The following is a 19,092-nucleotide window of genomic DNA, read 5'->3' on the forward strand; positions in this document are numbered from 1 at the left end:
TCCTCTGGAAAATGCCTCTTTGTGTGGCAGGCAGCTGCCTGGCACCATTCCATTCAATGCAAAATCAAGACTAACCAAACATTTGCTGAGATGGAGATTATATATATTTAATATCTTTATTCATGGTTTAGACAGGGAAAATGGCTTTTCGTCTTTTTGAGAAACTAGAAGTGTAAGCCAGAAATCTGGCAAATACATGAAACCCTGATTTGTGGAGAGATGTTGTCTGTGTTTGGTTTGTTTTCGCCAGTTTCACTGGCAGTGAAAACTCTATGCACCCTGCTCCATGGTACAATTCCCCACCAGGTCTTGCTGCAGAATTCCAGTGAACCTTTGTTGTGGCTTATTCCTCCTTTTAAAGTGTGTGTGGTGGAGGGGAAAAGATATCCCAGCTCTGGGAATGAGACTTTACTGGTTAATTAATGAGTAATTTTCTCATTGAAGGGACACACACACACACACACACACACACACACACACACACACGAGTTCCTAGTAATTCTGGCAATGCAAAGAACCAACCCATTGTTAATGGACAATAGGAGCCTCAGAGCTACAGCACCAGCAGCAATGAAAGATGAGATCCCACCCAGACTGGAGTCACGGTGGCTCTGGGACCCAGGCAACGGGGAATCTGGGACAAGCTACATGATGACTGTGTATCAGCGGCTGCTTGGGGCTCGGGTCTCATGTTTGGGGGCAGTGTTGGGCTTCCTTTGCTTCTCAACGGTGCTGAAGGCAGCCCCTGAGTTCTCAGGTGAGTTTGTGAGATGGCATAGTGGAGAGTGAGGGTCAGTTGGAGGGAGGAGAATCTTCTTAAGTCTTAGCCCTGTTATCACTACCACTTCTTAGCAGACAGTGAATGAGGATGGGGTGGGGTGGAGATGGGAGGATAATTTCCTCTAACTGTACACCCAAGAGATCAGATTCTCAGACCTATCCAGGGAGAGGTTCCCACCAATGAAGATGCAGGGGTAGGGCAGGATTATATTTGTCAGAGGTGTCGGGGTGGCACAGTCTGTATTTAGTTCTGTGAGTCAGGGAATGAGTGACACAAACAAATACATCCTGCTTGAGTTCAAGCCAGCTGTGATTCACCAGCAAGACTATTCTCCATCTGACCCAGATCAGACCCCAAAGAAAACAATGCCTTCCTTGACCTGTGGCCATTCTGTGTTTGCTACGAATGGTCTAGGAGCAGGGTCTTGCCTGCCACTGATGCTGCAGGCCAAGTTAGAATGGTGAAGTCACAAAGCAGAAAATGAATTCTAGGAAGGTCCCTTATGTGAGATGAGAATCAATGAGGTTTTAACCCCGGTGATATTTCTTCCCTGCCCCGTGGAGGTTTGGGCATAGAACGAGTGAGCTGTGAGGCACAGAGACAAAGCCCAGCAACCTTTAGAACCCATGTGTCATAGTGTGACAGGGACCTTGAAAAGGGAGTTGAGTCCAATGCACCTGTGACTGGCCAGTTGCCTCCCATTTGGGCTTAAGGGAAGGCACCTAAGGCTGTGGGGGAGGAAGACAGGAAGAGGCAGGAGAGAGCTTCCTCAGAACACAGACAGAAGGAGCAGAGACTAGCCCCAGAGAGAGAGTTGTAGGAAGCCTAGATGAGGGCAGTAACTATGGCTACTGGGGTGAGTTCTGTGGAAAGCCATGGAGAGGACTTACTAGATCTGGAGAACCCTGCCAAGTTGTGGGAAAGTTACTGCAGAGGCCCCTGAGAATGAGGGGAAGAATCAGCTTGGTCAATGTGTGCTGGGCATAGGGGTTCTGGAGGGAGGTTCCCCTGAGCAAAGTGGGGCACACAGGTGAGGAGCCCTGGGGCCTTGGAACCCTGAGGAGGGCCCTCTCACAGGACATCTGACTAGGGGCTACAGGAGAAGTCTGAGTCCCAAGTCTTCAAAGGACAGAGCAAGGCTTCATGGCTTCAAGGCTCATGGGAGAGCAGCAAGTCTGGGAACTCTCAGGTGGAGAAGCGTGAGGCCCTGGGGCAAGGGAATGGAACTGGGACTGAGTGGTTAATGACTCGGGTGAGCGATCTGGGAACAGAGATCTTTGTATGGGATTGAAGAGCTGGTGCATGGTGAGTGGATTTTACTTTGGGGTTTTGTTTTACCATGAAGGATCCGCAGACTGTTGCCCTATCTATGACTAAAAGGGTTTGCATTTGCCGCAGAGGGACATAATATTCCTTTGTGTGGGTGACACTCTGGGGAAACTGAGGCAGGCACAGCCTGACCCTGGAGGGCACCCCAATGGGGGCAACCCAGTGATGCCATATGTATTTAGGACCCTCATCTGAGCAGTGTTTTGCTTCTGTGAAATGAACAGGATGAAATGAGTGGTCAGGTAGAGCATAGCCACAAATGGAATCTCTGGCTGGGATGAGAGAGCTGGAATTTTTCATTGTGCAGGGGTTCAGATGGGCAGTGATTTGAAGTCTACTGCCTGGATCTGAACCAGCACCCTTGCATTGCAGGTAGTCCTTGGGGGTTGTTTACACCTGCTTCAAGGTCCTTTCATGATGCTGGAGTAGCAGATAGGGGTTTCTTAGAGCAATTAAATGTCTGGCCCTAGAATTTATGAGCCCAGCTAAATGTACCACCTCTGGGCCCAATGGTGCTGAGCACCCAAACTCCTGTGACTTCAGTGGAGCCACATCTGTTTATGCAAGTAGAGAAACTGGCCCTACTATGTGACCATTACAGCATGTGACATTTCTCCAACTAAGCTCAATCAAACCCCAGCTCAGCCTCTAGAGATTTGTGCCTAGCCAGAAAGAGCAAAATGTTTCCCCCCACCTTTGTCTGAAGATTGCTGGACCAAAAAGGGTTTGAGTGAAACCCAGCCACTTCCCATTTTGTGGTAAAATGAAACCTGCTGTGTCTTTTTGGGTTTCACAATAAACAGCCCTGAGCTGATAGCATAATAAAGTGAACCCCCGCCTTTCATTAAACCTAAGCATCTTGTAGAAGCACTAATGCAAATCAGGATGTTACTTAGAATAACAGATGGGGCTGCAGTAAGATCAGAGGAAATGACTTCATGAGGCAGGGTTATGGTAAATTCATAACCACGAGAAGAGGGACTGAGTCACTGGAACCTTGAGGCAGGAACAATTCCCTGCAAGCCCTGTTCCTTAAAACAAATGTATGGACTGAAGTCTGTTTAATTCTAACACTCCTAAAACAATGTACCCCAATCCGCCCACATCTCTGGAAGCAAAGGCTGGATTCTGGTATTATGCAACATATCATGTACCCACGTTCCACCAGTGCCCTCACCAGCTTTGGTCTCATTTCAGATTTCATTTTAAAATAAAAGTTTTTAGTCATAATGGTTGTAAAGAAAATTGCTGAACTGTCAGGACAATCATTGCTGGGAGGTGCCAGCTACAAGAGAGAGTGAGAGCTGGGAGCACACTGCGGTATTGGATTATTTTTGAATGCTTGGGGTCTGGTACCTGAAACTCCTAAAATCAGCTTAAAAATCATGAGACTAAAGAAAATCCCAATACATTTTTATATATATGTGGATTATTAGATGCCTATTGAGTTTTCAGCATTTAGGGTACCCTCAGGTCATATTTTCAAGCTTTTCTCCATGACCATCAGGGCTAGAAACTTACTTAAAAAAAAAAAGCTGAGAGTTTCATATAGTTACTTGACTCCAGGAATTGGAGCTTTAAGAAAGCCGTCAAAATTCATGAAGCTCATGATAAAATCATGAGAGTTGGCAACAATTAAGTTGTCATTGTAAGCTCTGTTGGCCATTCAATATACATAGCAGTTTAAAGAACAGGTCAGGACCTTGTATAGCAGGCTATCAAGCAATGAAATCTCTTTTGTTTGGGCCACATTTGGAGGTGATGTGGGCTGCCAGAAGTATGACATGCCCCCCGCCCTGGATCTGTGAGACCATTTGAACTACAGTTCCCAGAATGCTCCTGTTCTAAGGAACCTAGGAATTCCAAACTGGATCAAATATGTAGTTCATCTAGTCCAGTGTCCTCTCCAACAATGGCTAGTGCCAAATGCTTCAGAGCAGAGTAGATAAAAATCAATGATTTAAAAAAAAATTTTAAAATGGATTTTTTTGATAAAATGCTTTTTGAGGGAAAAAACCTATCTAAAGATAGTTTTAATTAAGCTAGATGCAGGGGATGATAGCTCAGTGGCTTGAGCATTAGCCTGCTAAACCCAGGGTTGTGAGTTCAATCCTTGAGGGGGCCACCTAGGGATCTGGGGCAAAAATTGGTCCTGCTAGCAAAGGCAGGGGGCTGGACTCAATGACCTATTAAGGTCCCTTCCAGTTCTAGGAGATTGGTAATCTCCAATTATAAATCATGGAACAGGGATTATTAATTCTATAGTATGAGAGAATATGTTAATGTAATGTATAAGAGAAGTTTGTAAATGAGTTCCAATAGTTCATGGATTAGGGACCCAATTTTATGGGGTTCCAGGGGCTTCTGTGCAGATTATTTAGGTTTATCTTTCTGTCTAACCAATGGGACTCTGCTCAGTCTAGAAGATACCATCAGAGATGCTTAGTTTTGCAGTTCTCAAACTGTGGATTTGTGTCTCCAGAGATAACATGCTTGTTAACAGCAAAAAATGTTTTAAAATAAATAAATAATATATAGAGGTGAGAAATAACAGACCTCAACACTATTGTCCCTCTGCAAATTTGTGTACACAGAAACAATCTCTTACCTCTCTCTAAAAGTGAAAAGTTTCAAAAAGTTCAATGAATAGAAGATTGTTGAGGCAGAATAGATCTGGACAAGGAGAAGAAGTTTGGAGAGAAATGTGAGAAGGGAGGGACAGCCAGTAAAAACAAAAGTGAAACTGTTTGAGCAGCATATTCCAGAAGTCTTGAGGTCTTTGAGTGTAGCCTTCATTGATTTGAGATCTACCATACCATTCTCTCACTAGAAGGGAAAACCTATCATGGCTGCGGGCCGTAAAAGTTTGGGAATAAGAACCTGTGACGGAGTAGGGAGTGGGGCAGATTGACCTGGGAATGTTGTGTGGGAGTTTTATTGGGACTGTCTGCATTTGTGATGGGATACCAGGGTGTGACCTCACTTGAGGAATACCAGAGCATGTAACCTGAGCCCAGGAGGGGATTGGAGCCAGGTGACACCTTTTGCCAGGGAAACTGGACAAAAGCTGGAGGAGGAGCCAGAGGGAGGCAGGGTGAGACTGCTAGAGGGGGGTTTTCAGTCTGGAGCTGGCTGGGAAAATGGAAAGAGCCCCAAAGCTGGGGTCTAAGCTCCCTGCCCCCCACCCTTGGGACTTGATTGAAGGGTCCAGGTTGTACCTACAAGCTCTATTTGGGACTGTTCTTGTCGTCCAATAAACCTTCTGTTTAACTGGCTGACTGAGAGTCATGGTCAATCACAGGAATTGGGGGTGCAGGGCCCTGACTCCCCCCACACTCCATGACAGAACCATTCAAGAAATATGTTTGCTGATGATGTTTTAAAGAAAGTCACACCAGTGAACTGGTGGAAGTCACTTAAGCACTTGGATTTAGAGACTGTTGAAGTGCTAATCTCACTTTTAACAGCAGCAGCTTAGTCTGCCGGTGAAGAAAGAATATTTTCTTCCTTTGGACTAATTCATGCCAAACTGAGAAATCGTTTGGGACCTGGAAAAGCAGGAAAGCTTGTTTTTCTTTTCCAGGTTATAAACAAACAGGAAAATGAAGGTGAAGACAACTGAGTTAGCTGCAGAAGTCAATATTTTAAGTTTCTCATATTTCCTGGCTGACATAGTTGATTTAATTTTTGTTTTGTTTTTTTAAATATTTCATTTAAGTATTTTAGTTAAAAACAATTTTAACAAAAACAAACCTGATTTTAAAAAACTTGAATGTTTAACTAAATTCAAAAATTCATATGCTTGCTTTGTTAAAATATTATGTTTGCTGTTGAAGAAAAAAATCCAGAATACTTAACGTTGTTTTAGTTAAATAAAACAATTTAAATGTCTGTCTGGTGATGTTCTCCTCCTAATACAGCATAGCAAGAAAATTCTCCAAATATTAGTGATTAACCTGCTGAACTGGGGATAGTTCACCTCCCAGTTACTTCATAAATATCTGCTTCAATTACCTTTGGTAAATGAAATAACCAAACAATCATTCATTTTCTGATATAGCTGTAAAACTAATCTAAAAGTTTTCAAAATAAATCACTTAAAATGCATAGTGTACCTTCTAAAAATGAAACCTATATCTATTCTGAGTTGTGAAGAATATGTATTAAGGTTATAACAACCAACAAGAATGCACTTTTATGTAGAAATCCATGATTAAATCAAGTCTTCCTGACTAGTGATTTAAATCACAATTTAAATCAAATCCACCCTGCTTCAGAGGATGGTGCAAGAAACTCTGCAGTAGGGGGTTGGGTGATAATCTGTCCCCCACGGAGATCTCTTCCTGATCCCTAATAGTTAGTTAGAGATTGTCTTAAATCCTGAAGCAGAAAGTTTTATATTCCTTCCAATATTCTAGTTCTTATCATTAATTCTGATGTTTGCATAGTCTTGTTATATGTATAAATGTCCAATCCCTCTTTGAATCTTGCTGTTTAAGGGTTTTTTAAAAATAACTTATGGTTCTAGTTCCTGAATAACTTATTATAGCAAATATAATAATAATATGTGCTCACTGGGCCAAATCTTCCTAATGTAAGCCCTCCAACGGCTGGAGATGGGACACTAGATGGGGAGTTACTACAGATAATTTTTTCCCAGGTGTCTGATTGATGGGTCTTGTTGGCAGAAATCCACCTCCCTCCTCCCTCTCAGTTCCCAGACACAGTTTGCTGGAAAATAACAGTCCAGAGTCCAGTCTGCAGGCAATTCGATGGGTTTATTGGGACCAAGAAAGCAAGCATACTCTGAAGCCCTTCACACCAGTCGGGATATCTCTGTACACCAAGAGTTTTTTCCTCTTCCTCTCCCCCAACTACAGTTCTATATGCTGATAGAACCCCCTTCTTCTCCTAACCCCTAGCTTTGCACACCAACAGAGCTCCCTCTCCCCCTCTCCCCTCCACCTTCTTAGCAAAATTAATTACATTTGTAGTGCCCCTCCCTTGGTACCACTCCTTTCAATATATGGTTGTGTTCCGTTCTGGATGGTATTGAGTCAAGGGGCAATGAGACTATCTCTTTTGTACCTGATGGGAGGGTGTCATAAATAGAAAGGAAAGGGTAACAACCTTTATGTATGCAGTAATATAAAATACCTCTTGGCCAGAATCACTTACCTGTAAGGGGTTAATCAGTTCAATTAACCTAGTTGACACCTGATCAGAAGGACCAATGGGGAAAGAAGATACTTTCAAATGTGGGGGGAAGGCTTTGTTTTTTCTCTTGGGTGTGTATTAGCTCTGGAGACAGAGAGAGGGACCAGGGCAGAAAAAAACATCTCCTAAAAAGATCCTGAAATGATACATATAAAATCACAAAAATTGTAAGTAATAGCAAGAAAATGCATTAGATTACCTTTTATTTTAGCTTGTGAATTTTCCCTATACTAAAAGGTAATTTTATTCCTGTTTTATAACTGGGAAGCAGAATCAGAAGGGAATCCTCTGGGTTTTAAATCTTTTTATTTACTCTGTAAAGTTATCTTCCATACTGAGTTTGCAGGTGTGATTTTTTTCACTTTTTTTTTTAAAAAAAAATTCTTCTTTTAAAAACCTGATTGATTTTCAGTGTCCTAAAAACCAGGGATTTGGTATGTGCTCACTTTATTAATCTATTGGTTGGTATATTATTCTCAAGCCTCCCCAGGAAAGGCAGTGAAGGGGCTTGTGGGGATATTTAGGGGGATATGCGGCTCCAAATGGCCCCTCTCTGAATGTTTGTTTAAATCACTTGGTGATGGCAGCAATACCATCCAAGGACAAGGAAAGGTATTTGTGCCTTGGGAAAGTTTTTAACCTAAGCTGGTGGAATATAAGCTTAGGGTGTCTTTTATGCGGGTCCCCACATCTGTACCCCAGAGTTCAGAATGGGGAGAAAACCCTGACAGAGGAGTATGAAGCAGGGGTTTTTTTGGCCATGGTCATTTTCTTGCAGACTTTGTGTCTCCTCCTTATACCCTCCCGCTGCTCAATTAGCCTCTTATCATCTCTTGTTATTGAAAGTCAACGCTACCCGCTTGGGGTGGGAGTGGGGGTGCAGTCTTGTGCTTTCACTTACATTCTCTTGCTTGCTTATTCAGCCTGTTTAAACTAAAAGCAAAGCCAGAAGCAAGATTATTCTTGTTTAGTCTCTACCCTATTTATTTCACATTCTCCTAACAGGTCTCATCTACATGCCCAGGGTCTAACAGGTTGCTGTATTTGGGGTCAGGAAGGAATTTTCACCAGGGTCAAATTGGGAGAGATCATAGTGGGTTTTTGCTTCCTCTGCAGCATGCAGTCCAGGTCACTTGCTGGTTTGAACCAAAGTAAATGGTGGATTCTCTGTAAATTGAAGTTTTTAAACCAAGATTTGGTCACCACAAAGTTGCATTTTTTTTGGTGAATTTACTATTCGACCAAAAAATGTTGCCCAGTTCTAGTGCAGCCACACTGAAGTCAATGGTCCCAAAGGGCCAAATTCTGTGTTCATTTACACCAGTGTAAATCCCTAGTAACCTGTTGGCTTCAGGATTTGGCTCATAGGCCAAGTACATTGGTGCATTCTTACACCTGGGCTGAATTTGGCCTGGTATGTTTAAAGTGCCCCAAAATTATTGCGCTTGATAAGGTTAACTTACATAGTTGGGAAGAATAAGTCCATCCACTACAGGAATCAGTGGATGAATGTCTATGACCAGGATTATGCAGGAGGCCCTGGTTCATTGATTCCAAGGTCCAAAGGACCATTATGATCATCTAGTCTAACCTCCTGTATAACGCAGGTCAGAGACCTGAGCCAAAATAATTCCTAGAGCAGATCTGTCATAAACAGATGGTTAAGGGTTAATGCCTCTTTTACCTGTAAAGGGTTAAAAAGTTCACCGAGCCTAGCTAACACCTGACCAGAGGAACCAATGGGGGAACAAAAAGTTTCAAAAGGAAGGAGGGAAGTTTTTCCTTTGTTTTTGAGTTTCAGTTTCAGCCTGAGTCAAAAAGATCAAGGAACCAGCCTCTTATCAGAGTAGTAAGTTTTAGAAAGGAATAAATAGGTTTATGTTTATTTCTTTGTAACCTGTCTTATGCAATTAGAGGTAGAATCAAATTGAGTATTTGAGTATTTTTTTGTGTAACTAAATGTGTGCCCAGGGGAACATCCTCTGTGTTTTGAATCTATTGTCTGTGAGAGTAGCTGGTATGCTAATCTCTCCCAGAGGGTTTTCTTTTACCTTTCTTTTCTTTAATTAAAAGCCTTTTTCTTAATACCTGATTGATTTTTCCTTGTTTTTAGATCCAAGGGGATTGGATCTGGACTCACCAGGGATTGGTGGGGGAAAGGAGGGGGGATGGTTAATTTCTCCTTGTTTTAAGATCCAAGGTGTTTGGATCTGTGTTCACCAGGGAATTGATGAAGTCCCTCAAAACTACCCAGGAAAAAAAAGTAGTGGTTGGGGGATGGTGGCAGCAATACCCGATCTAAGCTAGTAATTAAGCTTAGAAGTGTCCATGCAGGTCTCCACATCTGTACCCTAAAGTTCAGAGTGGGGAAGGAACCTTGACAAGATCTCTTAGAAAAAAACATCCAACCTTGATTTGAAAAGGGTCAGTGATGCAGAATCCACAATGACATTTGATAAATTACTCCAAGGATTAATTACTCTCATTGTTAAAATTTACACCTTATTTCCAGTCTGAATTTGTCTAGCTTAAATTTCTAGCCATTGAATTGTGTTAGACCAGGGATCGGCAACCTTTGACATGTGGCTTACCAAGGTAAGCACCCTGGCAGACCAGGCTGGTTTGTTTACCTGCCATGTCCACAGGTCCAGACAATCGCAGATCCTACTGGCTGCGGTTCGCCACTCCAGACCAATCAGGGCTGCAGGAAGCGGTGCGGGCAGAGGGATGTGCTGGCTGCCGCTTCCCACCACCCCCATTGGCGCGGCCAGTGGGAGCTGCGATTGCCTGAACCTGTGGACATGGCAGGTAAACAAATCGTCCTGGCCCACCAGGGCGCTTACCCTGCCGGGCCACGTGCCAAAGGCTGACGATCCCTGTGTTAGACCTTTCTCTCTGAAGAGCCCATTATTAAATATCTGTATCCCAGGTAGGTACTTGTAGACTGTGATCCAGTCACCCCTTCACCTTTCCTTTGTCAAACTAAAAAGACTGAGCTCTTTGAGTCTATCACTATGAGGCAGGTTTTCTGATCCTTTAATTGTTCTCATGGCTCTTCTCTGAACCCTCTGCATTTTATCAACATCCTTCTTTAATTGTGGGCTCCAGAACTGGACACAGGACTCCAGCAGTGGTTGTACCAATGCCAAATAGAGAGGTAAAATAACCTCTCTAGTCCTACTCTAGATTCCCCTGTTTATGTGTTCCAGGATTACATTAGCTCTTTTGGCCACAGCATCACATTGAGTGCTCCTGTTCAGCTGATTATCCACCACAGTCCCCAAATCTTTTTCAGAGTCACTGATTCCCAGGATACAGTCCCAGAGCCTGTAAGTGTGGCCTGCATTCTTTGTTCCTAGATGTATACATCTACATTTAGCTGTGTTAAAATGCACATTGTTTGCTCGCATCTAGTTTACCTAGTGATCCCGCTCTTTCTGAATCAGTGACCTGTCCTTGTCGTTGTTTATTGCTCTCCCAATTTTTGTCTCATCTGCAAACTTTATCAGTGATGATTTTGTTTTCTTTCAAGGAGGGCTATCGAGTGATTTTAAAAAAATGAATTGCGCGTTAAAAACATTAATGGCGTGATTAATTGTGCTGTTAAACAATAACAGAATACTATTTCAATATTTTTGATGTTTTCTACATTTTCAAATATATTGATTTCCATTACAACACAGGATACAAAGGGTATAGTGCTCACTTTTTATTTATTTTTGATTACAAACTTTTGCAATGTAAAAATGATAAAATAAATAGTATTTTTTCAATTCTCGCATCACAAGTACTGTAGCGTAACCTCTATATCATGAAAGTTGAACTTACAAATGAAGAATTATGTATAAAAATAATGACTTTGTGTTTTAATGCAATGTAAAACTGTAGAGCCTACAAGTCCACTCAGTCCTATTTCTTGTTCAGTCAATCGCTCAGACAAAGAAGTTTGTTCACATTTGTGGGAGATAATGCTGCCCGCTTCTTGTTTACAATGTCATCTGAAAGTCAGAACAGGCATTCGCCTGGCACAGTTGTAGCCGGCATCTCAAGATATTTATGTGCCAGATATGCAACATTATCTCCCATAAATGTAAACAAACGTGTTTGTCTTAGCAATTGGCTGACCAAGAACTAGGACTGAGTGGGCTTGTATATGCTAAAGTTTTATATTGTTTTGTTTTTGAGTGCAGTTATGTAACAAAAAAAATCTACATTTGTAAGTTGTATTTTCATGATAAAGAGAACGCACTACAGTACTTGTACTTGTATGAGGTAAATTGAAAAATACTATTTCTTCTATCATTTTTACAATGCAAGTATTTTTAATAAAAATAATATAAAATGAGCACTGTACACTTTGTATTCTGTGTTGTAATTGAAATCAATATAATTGAATATGTAGAAGAATATCCAAAATATTTATTTAATAAATTTCAATTGGTATTCTATTGTTTAATAGTGTGATTAAAGCTGCGATTAATTCTTGTTAAATAGTGATTAAATTTTTGTAATTAATTGCGTTAGTTAACTGCGATTAATTGACAGCCCTACTTCCAAGTCATTGATAAAAATGTATCTTCTGATTTTAAAATCTATTAATGTAACGGTAGTTCTAATCCTAGTACTTTTTAGCATCAGCAATGCTGTTTGGACTATACTACCTAGAATCTGCAACAAGAAGTAATAATTATTAACATTATTTATAACCTATATAGAATCATAGATGTGCTTGGCACTTTACAATATAGATAAAGATTGAGTCTCTGTCCCGAAGACCTTACAATCTAAGCTGGTCATCCTGAAAAATCATACGCTCATATGTAGTCCTAATGGCTTCAATGGACTGCTCATGTGCATTAAGTGAAGCAGATTCATACATTTTTGTACAATTGGACCTTTGTGCAGATGAGACAACAGTGAGAAGGTGAATTAAGAGGAAGGAAGCGTGCGAGAGGAGACCGTGTGATTATGAGTATATGTGCTTATCTAGAAGGGAATATGACATGCTTACCACTGTGACTACACATCAAGATGATGAATTTTTCTAAAAATAAGTGATATTTTGGGTTTGTCTCTGTGCTCAGTGGAGTTTTAGCTGTGCAGCCACAGTTAGTGTGTTTCCTTACAAAAATTAAAGCCCATGGAGCGTGGTGTTTTGTACATATCTTTCTTGTTATAGAATTCCAAGCACCCTGCATGTTACAGAGAAATGCCAACGCTTCTTTGCATGCTGAATCCTGAGGTTTTGGCAGCTTTGGACTTTTAGATTCACTTATCACAGTGCATTTTCCCCCTTGGTGTATCAATGACACTCCTCTGCTAGGAATTATCACTGTTGCTGGTTAAGCACCTTAGCAGTAAGTTCTAACTTGGGTGGGCTATTGTTTTGTATCTCACATCAGAACCCTTCTCCACCAACTTGATCCCTTGGTTCTGTCATTTGCTTGCCACCTACACTTAAGGTGTATTTGCTGAAGTGCCTCAGAGGCACACTCTGACTTGTGATTCACTGGTGGATGGACACCTGTATTCTGCTGGCTATTAATGCATTGCTTGTGACATGAACTCGTGCACTGTGTCTAGCTTTTGATGGAGAGATGCCCACATTAATTTACAGTAATTGGGCTTTTGCAGGCAGTGGCATAGGGAGACCAACTGACTGAATGGGCTACAAAGAGTGGCCCCAATGGGGGAAATTGGCACTGCCATCGTCTGAGCCAGCCCTGTCCTTTGGCTCAGTGGAACACTTCGATCTTTGGGGCTGTCAGTCTGTCTTGTTTCACAGTACTAAATTAAATGTTAAAGCATAAGGCACCAGGCTGGGAATTAGGAACCCTGGGTTCATTTTCTGGCTTTGCCACCACCACCTTGCATGGCTTTCGGCAAGTCACTCTATCTCTCTTTGCCTCAATTTCCCTATCTGTACAATGGGAATAACTACACTTGGTTTCCCTCACCCTTTGTCTCATCTCTTCAGATCATAAGTTCTTTGGAGCAGGGGTTGTCTCTTAGAAGGTATGTGCAGTGCGTAGAACAAATCAGACCTGATCCTAACTGGGCCCTCTAGGCAACCATATTCTACACTTGAACCACTGTACTCTGTGGGGACTCTTGAAGAGCAGCACTTTTCCAGGGTATGAATGTTGCTCTGTGGCCGTGTTGATCCTGTCCACCTGTCTCTGTGAACACCAGTGCCCCAAGAGCTTCCCTCTTTTGCCCTTGTTGGGTCAGCGCTGTTCTTTCCTGGAAACAGCACCCATTCCAAGGAATGCCATTTCTTCCCCTCAGGGGGAGGTGGGTTTTGCAGGGATCCCACCAAAGCTGTTGATCTGCTGCCCTCTTGGCTGCATTTCTGTCCTCCTCCCTTCCTTTCTTGTTTTCTTCTTTGTAGTTACATTAAGATGAATGAACCAGTTGTGAAACCCGGAGGCCCTTCAGGGACAGATTTCAGATGTTTATTTTTCTCTCACCAATGAAAACAGAAGGAAAGAAAATGATCAAAATATCTGCTGCTGTGTCCAAGTGTATGATTAACCCTGTGGGGCCTGGAATGAGTCTGCATGCAGAAAACCCTGTACTATCAGGAGCTCTGACTCCAGATGTCAAAGGGTTAGTGTCAGCGCTGAGTACTGGGAAGGTAAAAGAGGCCATTGTACAGCAGAGCCTGGTACCAGGGTTTCTGGATGGATTTAGAGAGCATGTTTGGATACACTCAGTGTGGATGGCAGCTCCTTCCCCAGATAGCTGGATGTACACAGCCCTGCCACCTGGCTCTCCAGATTCTTCACCAGCTATGAATTCAGAGCTTCTCAGACCAGTGATTGAAAAATAATCTGGTCAATTGACTCCTTTACTCAGAGTCATAAACTAGGCCAAGTGTTTCTGAGATTTTAACTCTTTCTTGTAAATAGAGCTGGCTCCAGGCACCAGCTAAGGAAGCAGGTGCTTGGGGTGGCCAATACAAATGGGCGGCATGTCCAGGTTTTCGGTGGGAATTCGGCAGCGGGTCCCTCAGTCCCTCTCTTCCTCTTTGAGCTGCCGTCGAAGTGCTGCTGAAGAGGAAGAGAGGGAGTGACAGACCTGTCACCGAACTGCCACCAAAGAATGGAGTGGCCCGATTGAGCTGCCGCCTATTGACTTTTTTTTTTTCCTCTGCTTGGAGTGGCAGAAAACCTGGAGCCAGCCCTGCCTGTAAAACTGCAGTGCTGCCTGTTTGTGGCTCTCTAAGGCCTTGTCTACAAATGTCTAGTGTAGCCAGTCTGGTGAGATCTGAACTGGAGTAAATAGTGCAGACTCCTGTAGACACAGATGCAGCTACATCAGGGGTTGAAATTCCAGTGTAGACAAGGCCTAAAACCTAGAAGGGATGCTGGCATTAGATTGACCAATTCACTGCCCACCCTGGCTATTAAACCCCAAGCTCAGGCATGTGCTGTCAGTATGTAAAGGATCTCTCAGGGATGAAGCATAATCCTCCACCATCCTTCCCTGGGGCAGCACAGTACTGCCAGGGGAGGATTTCAGGGAGCTGGTGTGAGATCAATATTCAAAGAAGGAGATAAGGGTGTGGTGGGGTCTGATACGTCAGGAGTTTCATACAACCTCAGCAATTAATGGCCCGTGCTGGTATTGGAGGGCGTGGTTCCTTCCCTCAGCAAGCATCAGAGATGGGGAAGCTCCCTGCTAATCACAAGCAATGGGGGAAGGCAACTCACAGCCAGATTTCCTCCCCCTCAACCTGGCTATGAATTTTGATGGGGGCAATATGATCAAATCTAGTCAAAAGCCAAGTACGATGTACCTTGGGCGGGTAGAGGGCAAGTCACTCATGGTCAGAGCGCTATGTATTCCATGATTCTTCAGCTGCAGCACTGGTCAGAGCCTTGCCAGAGAAATGTACTAAAGATTGTAACTTTCATTATAAATAACCAAACCCACCCTAAAGGGTTTCAAAGAAAACCTGCCAGGATAAAATTGAGTGTAAGTGGATACAGTCTTGCCTTAGACAGTCTGACAGTCCTAAACAAGAGAGCTGAGCTGCAGTGTTAACTCTGAAACCCACTGAAGACCCCTTAAATAGGTTGCTATTTCACTGCTGACCCTTTTAAGCACAGACAGCCAACTAATGTGCTCATCTCACAATCCCACTCCGTCTCCATCATCTTCCATGCAGCCAAAAGCCCCAGTTGCCTCTTCCTCAGCTGCCACACCTCCATCTTCTCCACTGCTGAAGTCTACATGGCAGTATCTACCACACACTGAGAACTGATCTTCAGGGGCTGAGTGAAATTAATGGTACGAAATAACCTGGTGCCCAGACTGGATTATATTCATTGTCATGTTTAATGACATAAGGAGCTCCTGTTTTTGTAATTCACCTTCAGCTGTTGTGGAGTTTTCAGTCTGACTCCCCAGGTTGTCATAGAAACCAAGAGACTTTTATACTGGATGTAGGCCCAATGCCTACACAGTATACCAGGCCTTGCCCACGATGGCTACAAAAAGCATAGTGTCGAGGGGCATTGGAGCACCATTGAACGTGGGACAGTGCTGACTCTTGGAATGGAGCATATAGGTGTCTGTCTAAATACATAAAAGCAACAGAGAGTCCTGTGGCACCTTATGGACTAACAGACATATTGGAGCATGAACTTTCATGGGTGAATATCCACTTCGTCAGATGCATATAGTGGAAATTTCCAAGGGCAAGTATATATATGCAAGCAAGAAGCACGCTAGAGATAAAGAGGTAAGTTCAATCAGGGAGGATGAAGCCCTCTTCTAGCAGTTGAGGTGTGAAAACTAAGGGAAGAGAAACTGCTTTTGTAGTTGGCAACCATTCACAGTCTTTGTTTAATCCTGAGCTGATGGTGTCAAATTTGCAGATGAACTGAAGCTCAGCAGTTTCTCTTTGAAGTCTGGTCCTGAGGGGTTTTTTGCTGCAGGATGGCTACTTCTAAATCTGCTATTGTGTGACCAGGGAGATTGAACTGTTCTCCTACAGCTTTTTGTATATTGCCATTCCTAATATCTGATTTGTGTCCATTTATCCTTTTCTGTAGGGATTGTCCAGTTTGGCCGATGTACATAGCAGAGGGGCATTGTTGGCATAGGATGGCGTATATTACATTGGTGGATGTGCAGGTGAATGAAATGGTGATCGTGTGGCTGATCTGGTTAGGTCCTGTGATGGTGTCACTGGCGTAGATATGTGGGCAGAGTTGGCATCGAGGTTTGTTGCATGGATTGGTCCTGAGTTAGAATTACTATGGTGCAGTGTGCAGTTACTGGTGAGAATATGCTTCAGGTTGGCAGGTTGTCTGTGGGCAAGGACTGGCCACCCAAGGCCTGTGAAAGTGAGAGATCATTGTCCAGAATGGGTTGTAGATCCCTGATGATGCATTGGAGGGGTTTTAGCTGGGGACTGTATGTGATGGCCAGTGGAGTTCTGTTGGTTTCTTTCTTGGGTTTGTCTTGCAGTAGTAGGCTTCTGGGTACACGTCTGGCTCTGTTGCTCTGTTTCCTTATTTCCTCGTGCGGGTATTGTAGTTTTGAGAATGCTTGGTGAAGATTTTGCAGGTGTTGGTCTCTGTCTGAGGGGTTGGAGCAGATGTAGTTGTACCTCAGTGCTTGGCTGTAGACAATGGATCGTGTGGTGTGCCCGGGATGGAAGCTGGAGGCATGAAGGTAGGCATAGTGGTCGGTAGATTTTCTGTATAGGGTGGTGTTAACGTCACCATCACTTATTTGCACCGTGGTGTCTAGGAAGTGGACCTCCCATGTAGATTGGTCCAGGCTGCGGTTGATTGTGGGGTGGAAGCTGTTGAAATCGTGCTGGAATTTTTCCAGAGTCTCCTTCCCATAGGTCCAGATGTTGAAGAGGTCATCAGTGTAGTGTAGGTAGAGAAGGGGAGTGAGTGGACGAGAGCTGAGGAAGCGTTGTTCCAGGTCAGCCATAATAAAAATATTGTCATATTGTGGGGCCATGCGGGTGCCCATAGCGGTGCCACTGATCTGGAGGTATAAATTGTTATCAAATTTGAAATAGTTGTGTGTGAGGATAAAGGCACAGAGCTCAGCAACCAGTTGTGCTGTGGCATCATCACGGATACTGTTCCTGACAGCTTGCATTTCATCTGTGTGTGGGATGTTTGTATAGAAAGCCTCTACATCCATGGTGGCTAGGATGGTGTTTTCTGGGAGGTCACCAATGCATTGTAGTTTTCTCAGGAAATCAGTGGTGTCACGGAGATAGCTGGGAGTGCTGGTGGCATAGGGTCTGAGTAGAGAGTCCACATATCCAGACAGCCCTTCAGTGAGAGTGTCAATGCCTGAGATGATGGGGCGTCCAGGATTTCCGGGTTTGTGGATCTTGGGTAGTAGATAGAATAACCCTGGTCGAGGCTCTAAGGGTATGTTGATTTGTTCCAGTGTTAGTGTAGGGAGTATCCTGAGTAGATGGTACAGTTTCTTAGTGTATTCCTCAGTGGGATCTGAGGGAAGTGGCCTGTAGAATTTGGTATTGGAGAGTTGTCTAAATACAGGGTCATGAGACATGAAGTAGGGAGTTTCCCTAGGGGCCTTTTCTTCAGCCTGAATCTGGCCATACTTGTGAGTGCCAGGATATACTAAGGCTGAAGTATGCATGGTAAGGGGAATTGAAAGTGGCCCTCAATGCTGTGCTGCGGCCTTGGCTGGCTTTAAGTCCTGTAGCTCTTGCTACTTTGGTGCCCTCTGAAGGTCAGATCCTGTTCCTGTATAGCTCACTGCCAATGATCCCCTTGACTTCAGTGGCACAGGATCACATTAACGAGGTCAGGGATCTGCATGGGGAGATCTACATGGGGGAACCTCTCCACATGGTCCTTCACTTGGTAGATCTATGTCATTAAATTAATCATTGCAAATGGCACGGACAACTGGAAGGAAGGTAATTGTAACTTACTCTGGTTTTATTTCCCTGTGTAGCTGAGTGGGGCCCAATGAGGGAGATATAGTATGAGTAGTGGAACTGAAAGGAGAAGATCAGGGTGAGGAACGACCCGTGTGAGACCTGAAAATCTCAATAACTAGAACCAAGTTTTCATAGTTTCTGAACTTTGCCTCCTTGCTGCTTCTCTTGTTCCCAAAGAAACCACCGCCGCTCTGTTGGCTGGTAAGGAAAAGCTCCCTGACACAAGCCATGTACTTCAGACACAGGGCTGGAGCTTCAGTCATAGGGAAATTCTTCTGTAGAAGCTTTTGTGTCAGACTGAGTACATGTCATTCCCTGCTATAAAGAGCTGAATAACAGGATGAGGGGAAGGGGAAGAACCTAAAAATGAAGGGCTTAATTCTCCCCTTACACTACTGTATAATTCTGTGAACTTTGGTGGAGTTTTTCCTGATTTACTCCTGTGTAAATGAGGCCAGAACCAGGCCCAAAGTCTTCATGGACATAGCCATTTCCTGTGATAGTCTCCTCAGAATAAGGCCTGGCTTACATTTTTTTAATGTAGAAGTGACCTTGGAGAGGTCTTAATGCAGATCCTTCCAGAGCAAACTTGATGTCTCTACAGTGCCCCAAGCCCTCTGCTCAGCTGGGGAGCCTGAGAACAATGTGAGGAACTGGCTGTGGAAGAGCTGGTGATCTGAACTCTGATTCCCCGAGTGCCAGTGCATTGTGTCTCTAAAAGCAACTAAATATTGGTCTATAAGTACTTGCACATAATATATCTGATACTACAGGGCACTTTAATCTGGCAGGCAAAGGTATAACAAGATCC

The 19,092-nt window shown here is 43.4% G+C and overlaps 1 protein-coding gene across 1 annotated transcript in view; it reads left to right on the top strand.

The window, feature by feature from the left end:
* The first annotated feature begins 479 nt into the window (after positions 1-479).
* Positions 480-19,092, top strand: part of LOC115657541 (protein eva-1 homolog C-like) — a 58,251-nt gene continuing 39,638 nt past the window's right edge. Inside the window, exon 1 of the mRNA XM_030575525.1 lies at positions 480-757. Within this exon, the coding sequence (XP_030431385.1) occupies positions 508-757 (250 nt within the window). The 5' untranslated portion in view covers positions 480-507. The remainder of the gene's footprint in view (positions 758-19,092) is intronic.

The sequence above is a fragment of the Gopherus evgoodei genome, chromosome 9 (assembly GCF_007399415.2).
Source record: "Gopherus evgoodei ecotype Sinaloan lineage chromosome 9, rGopEvg1_v1.p, whole genome shotgun sequence".
NCBI classification, from domain to species: Eukaryota; Metazoa; Chordata; order Testudines; family Testudinidae; genus Gopherus; species Gopherus evgoodei.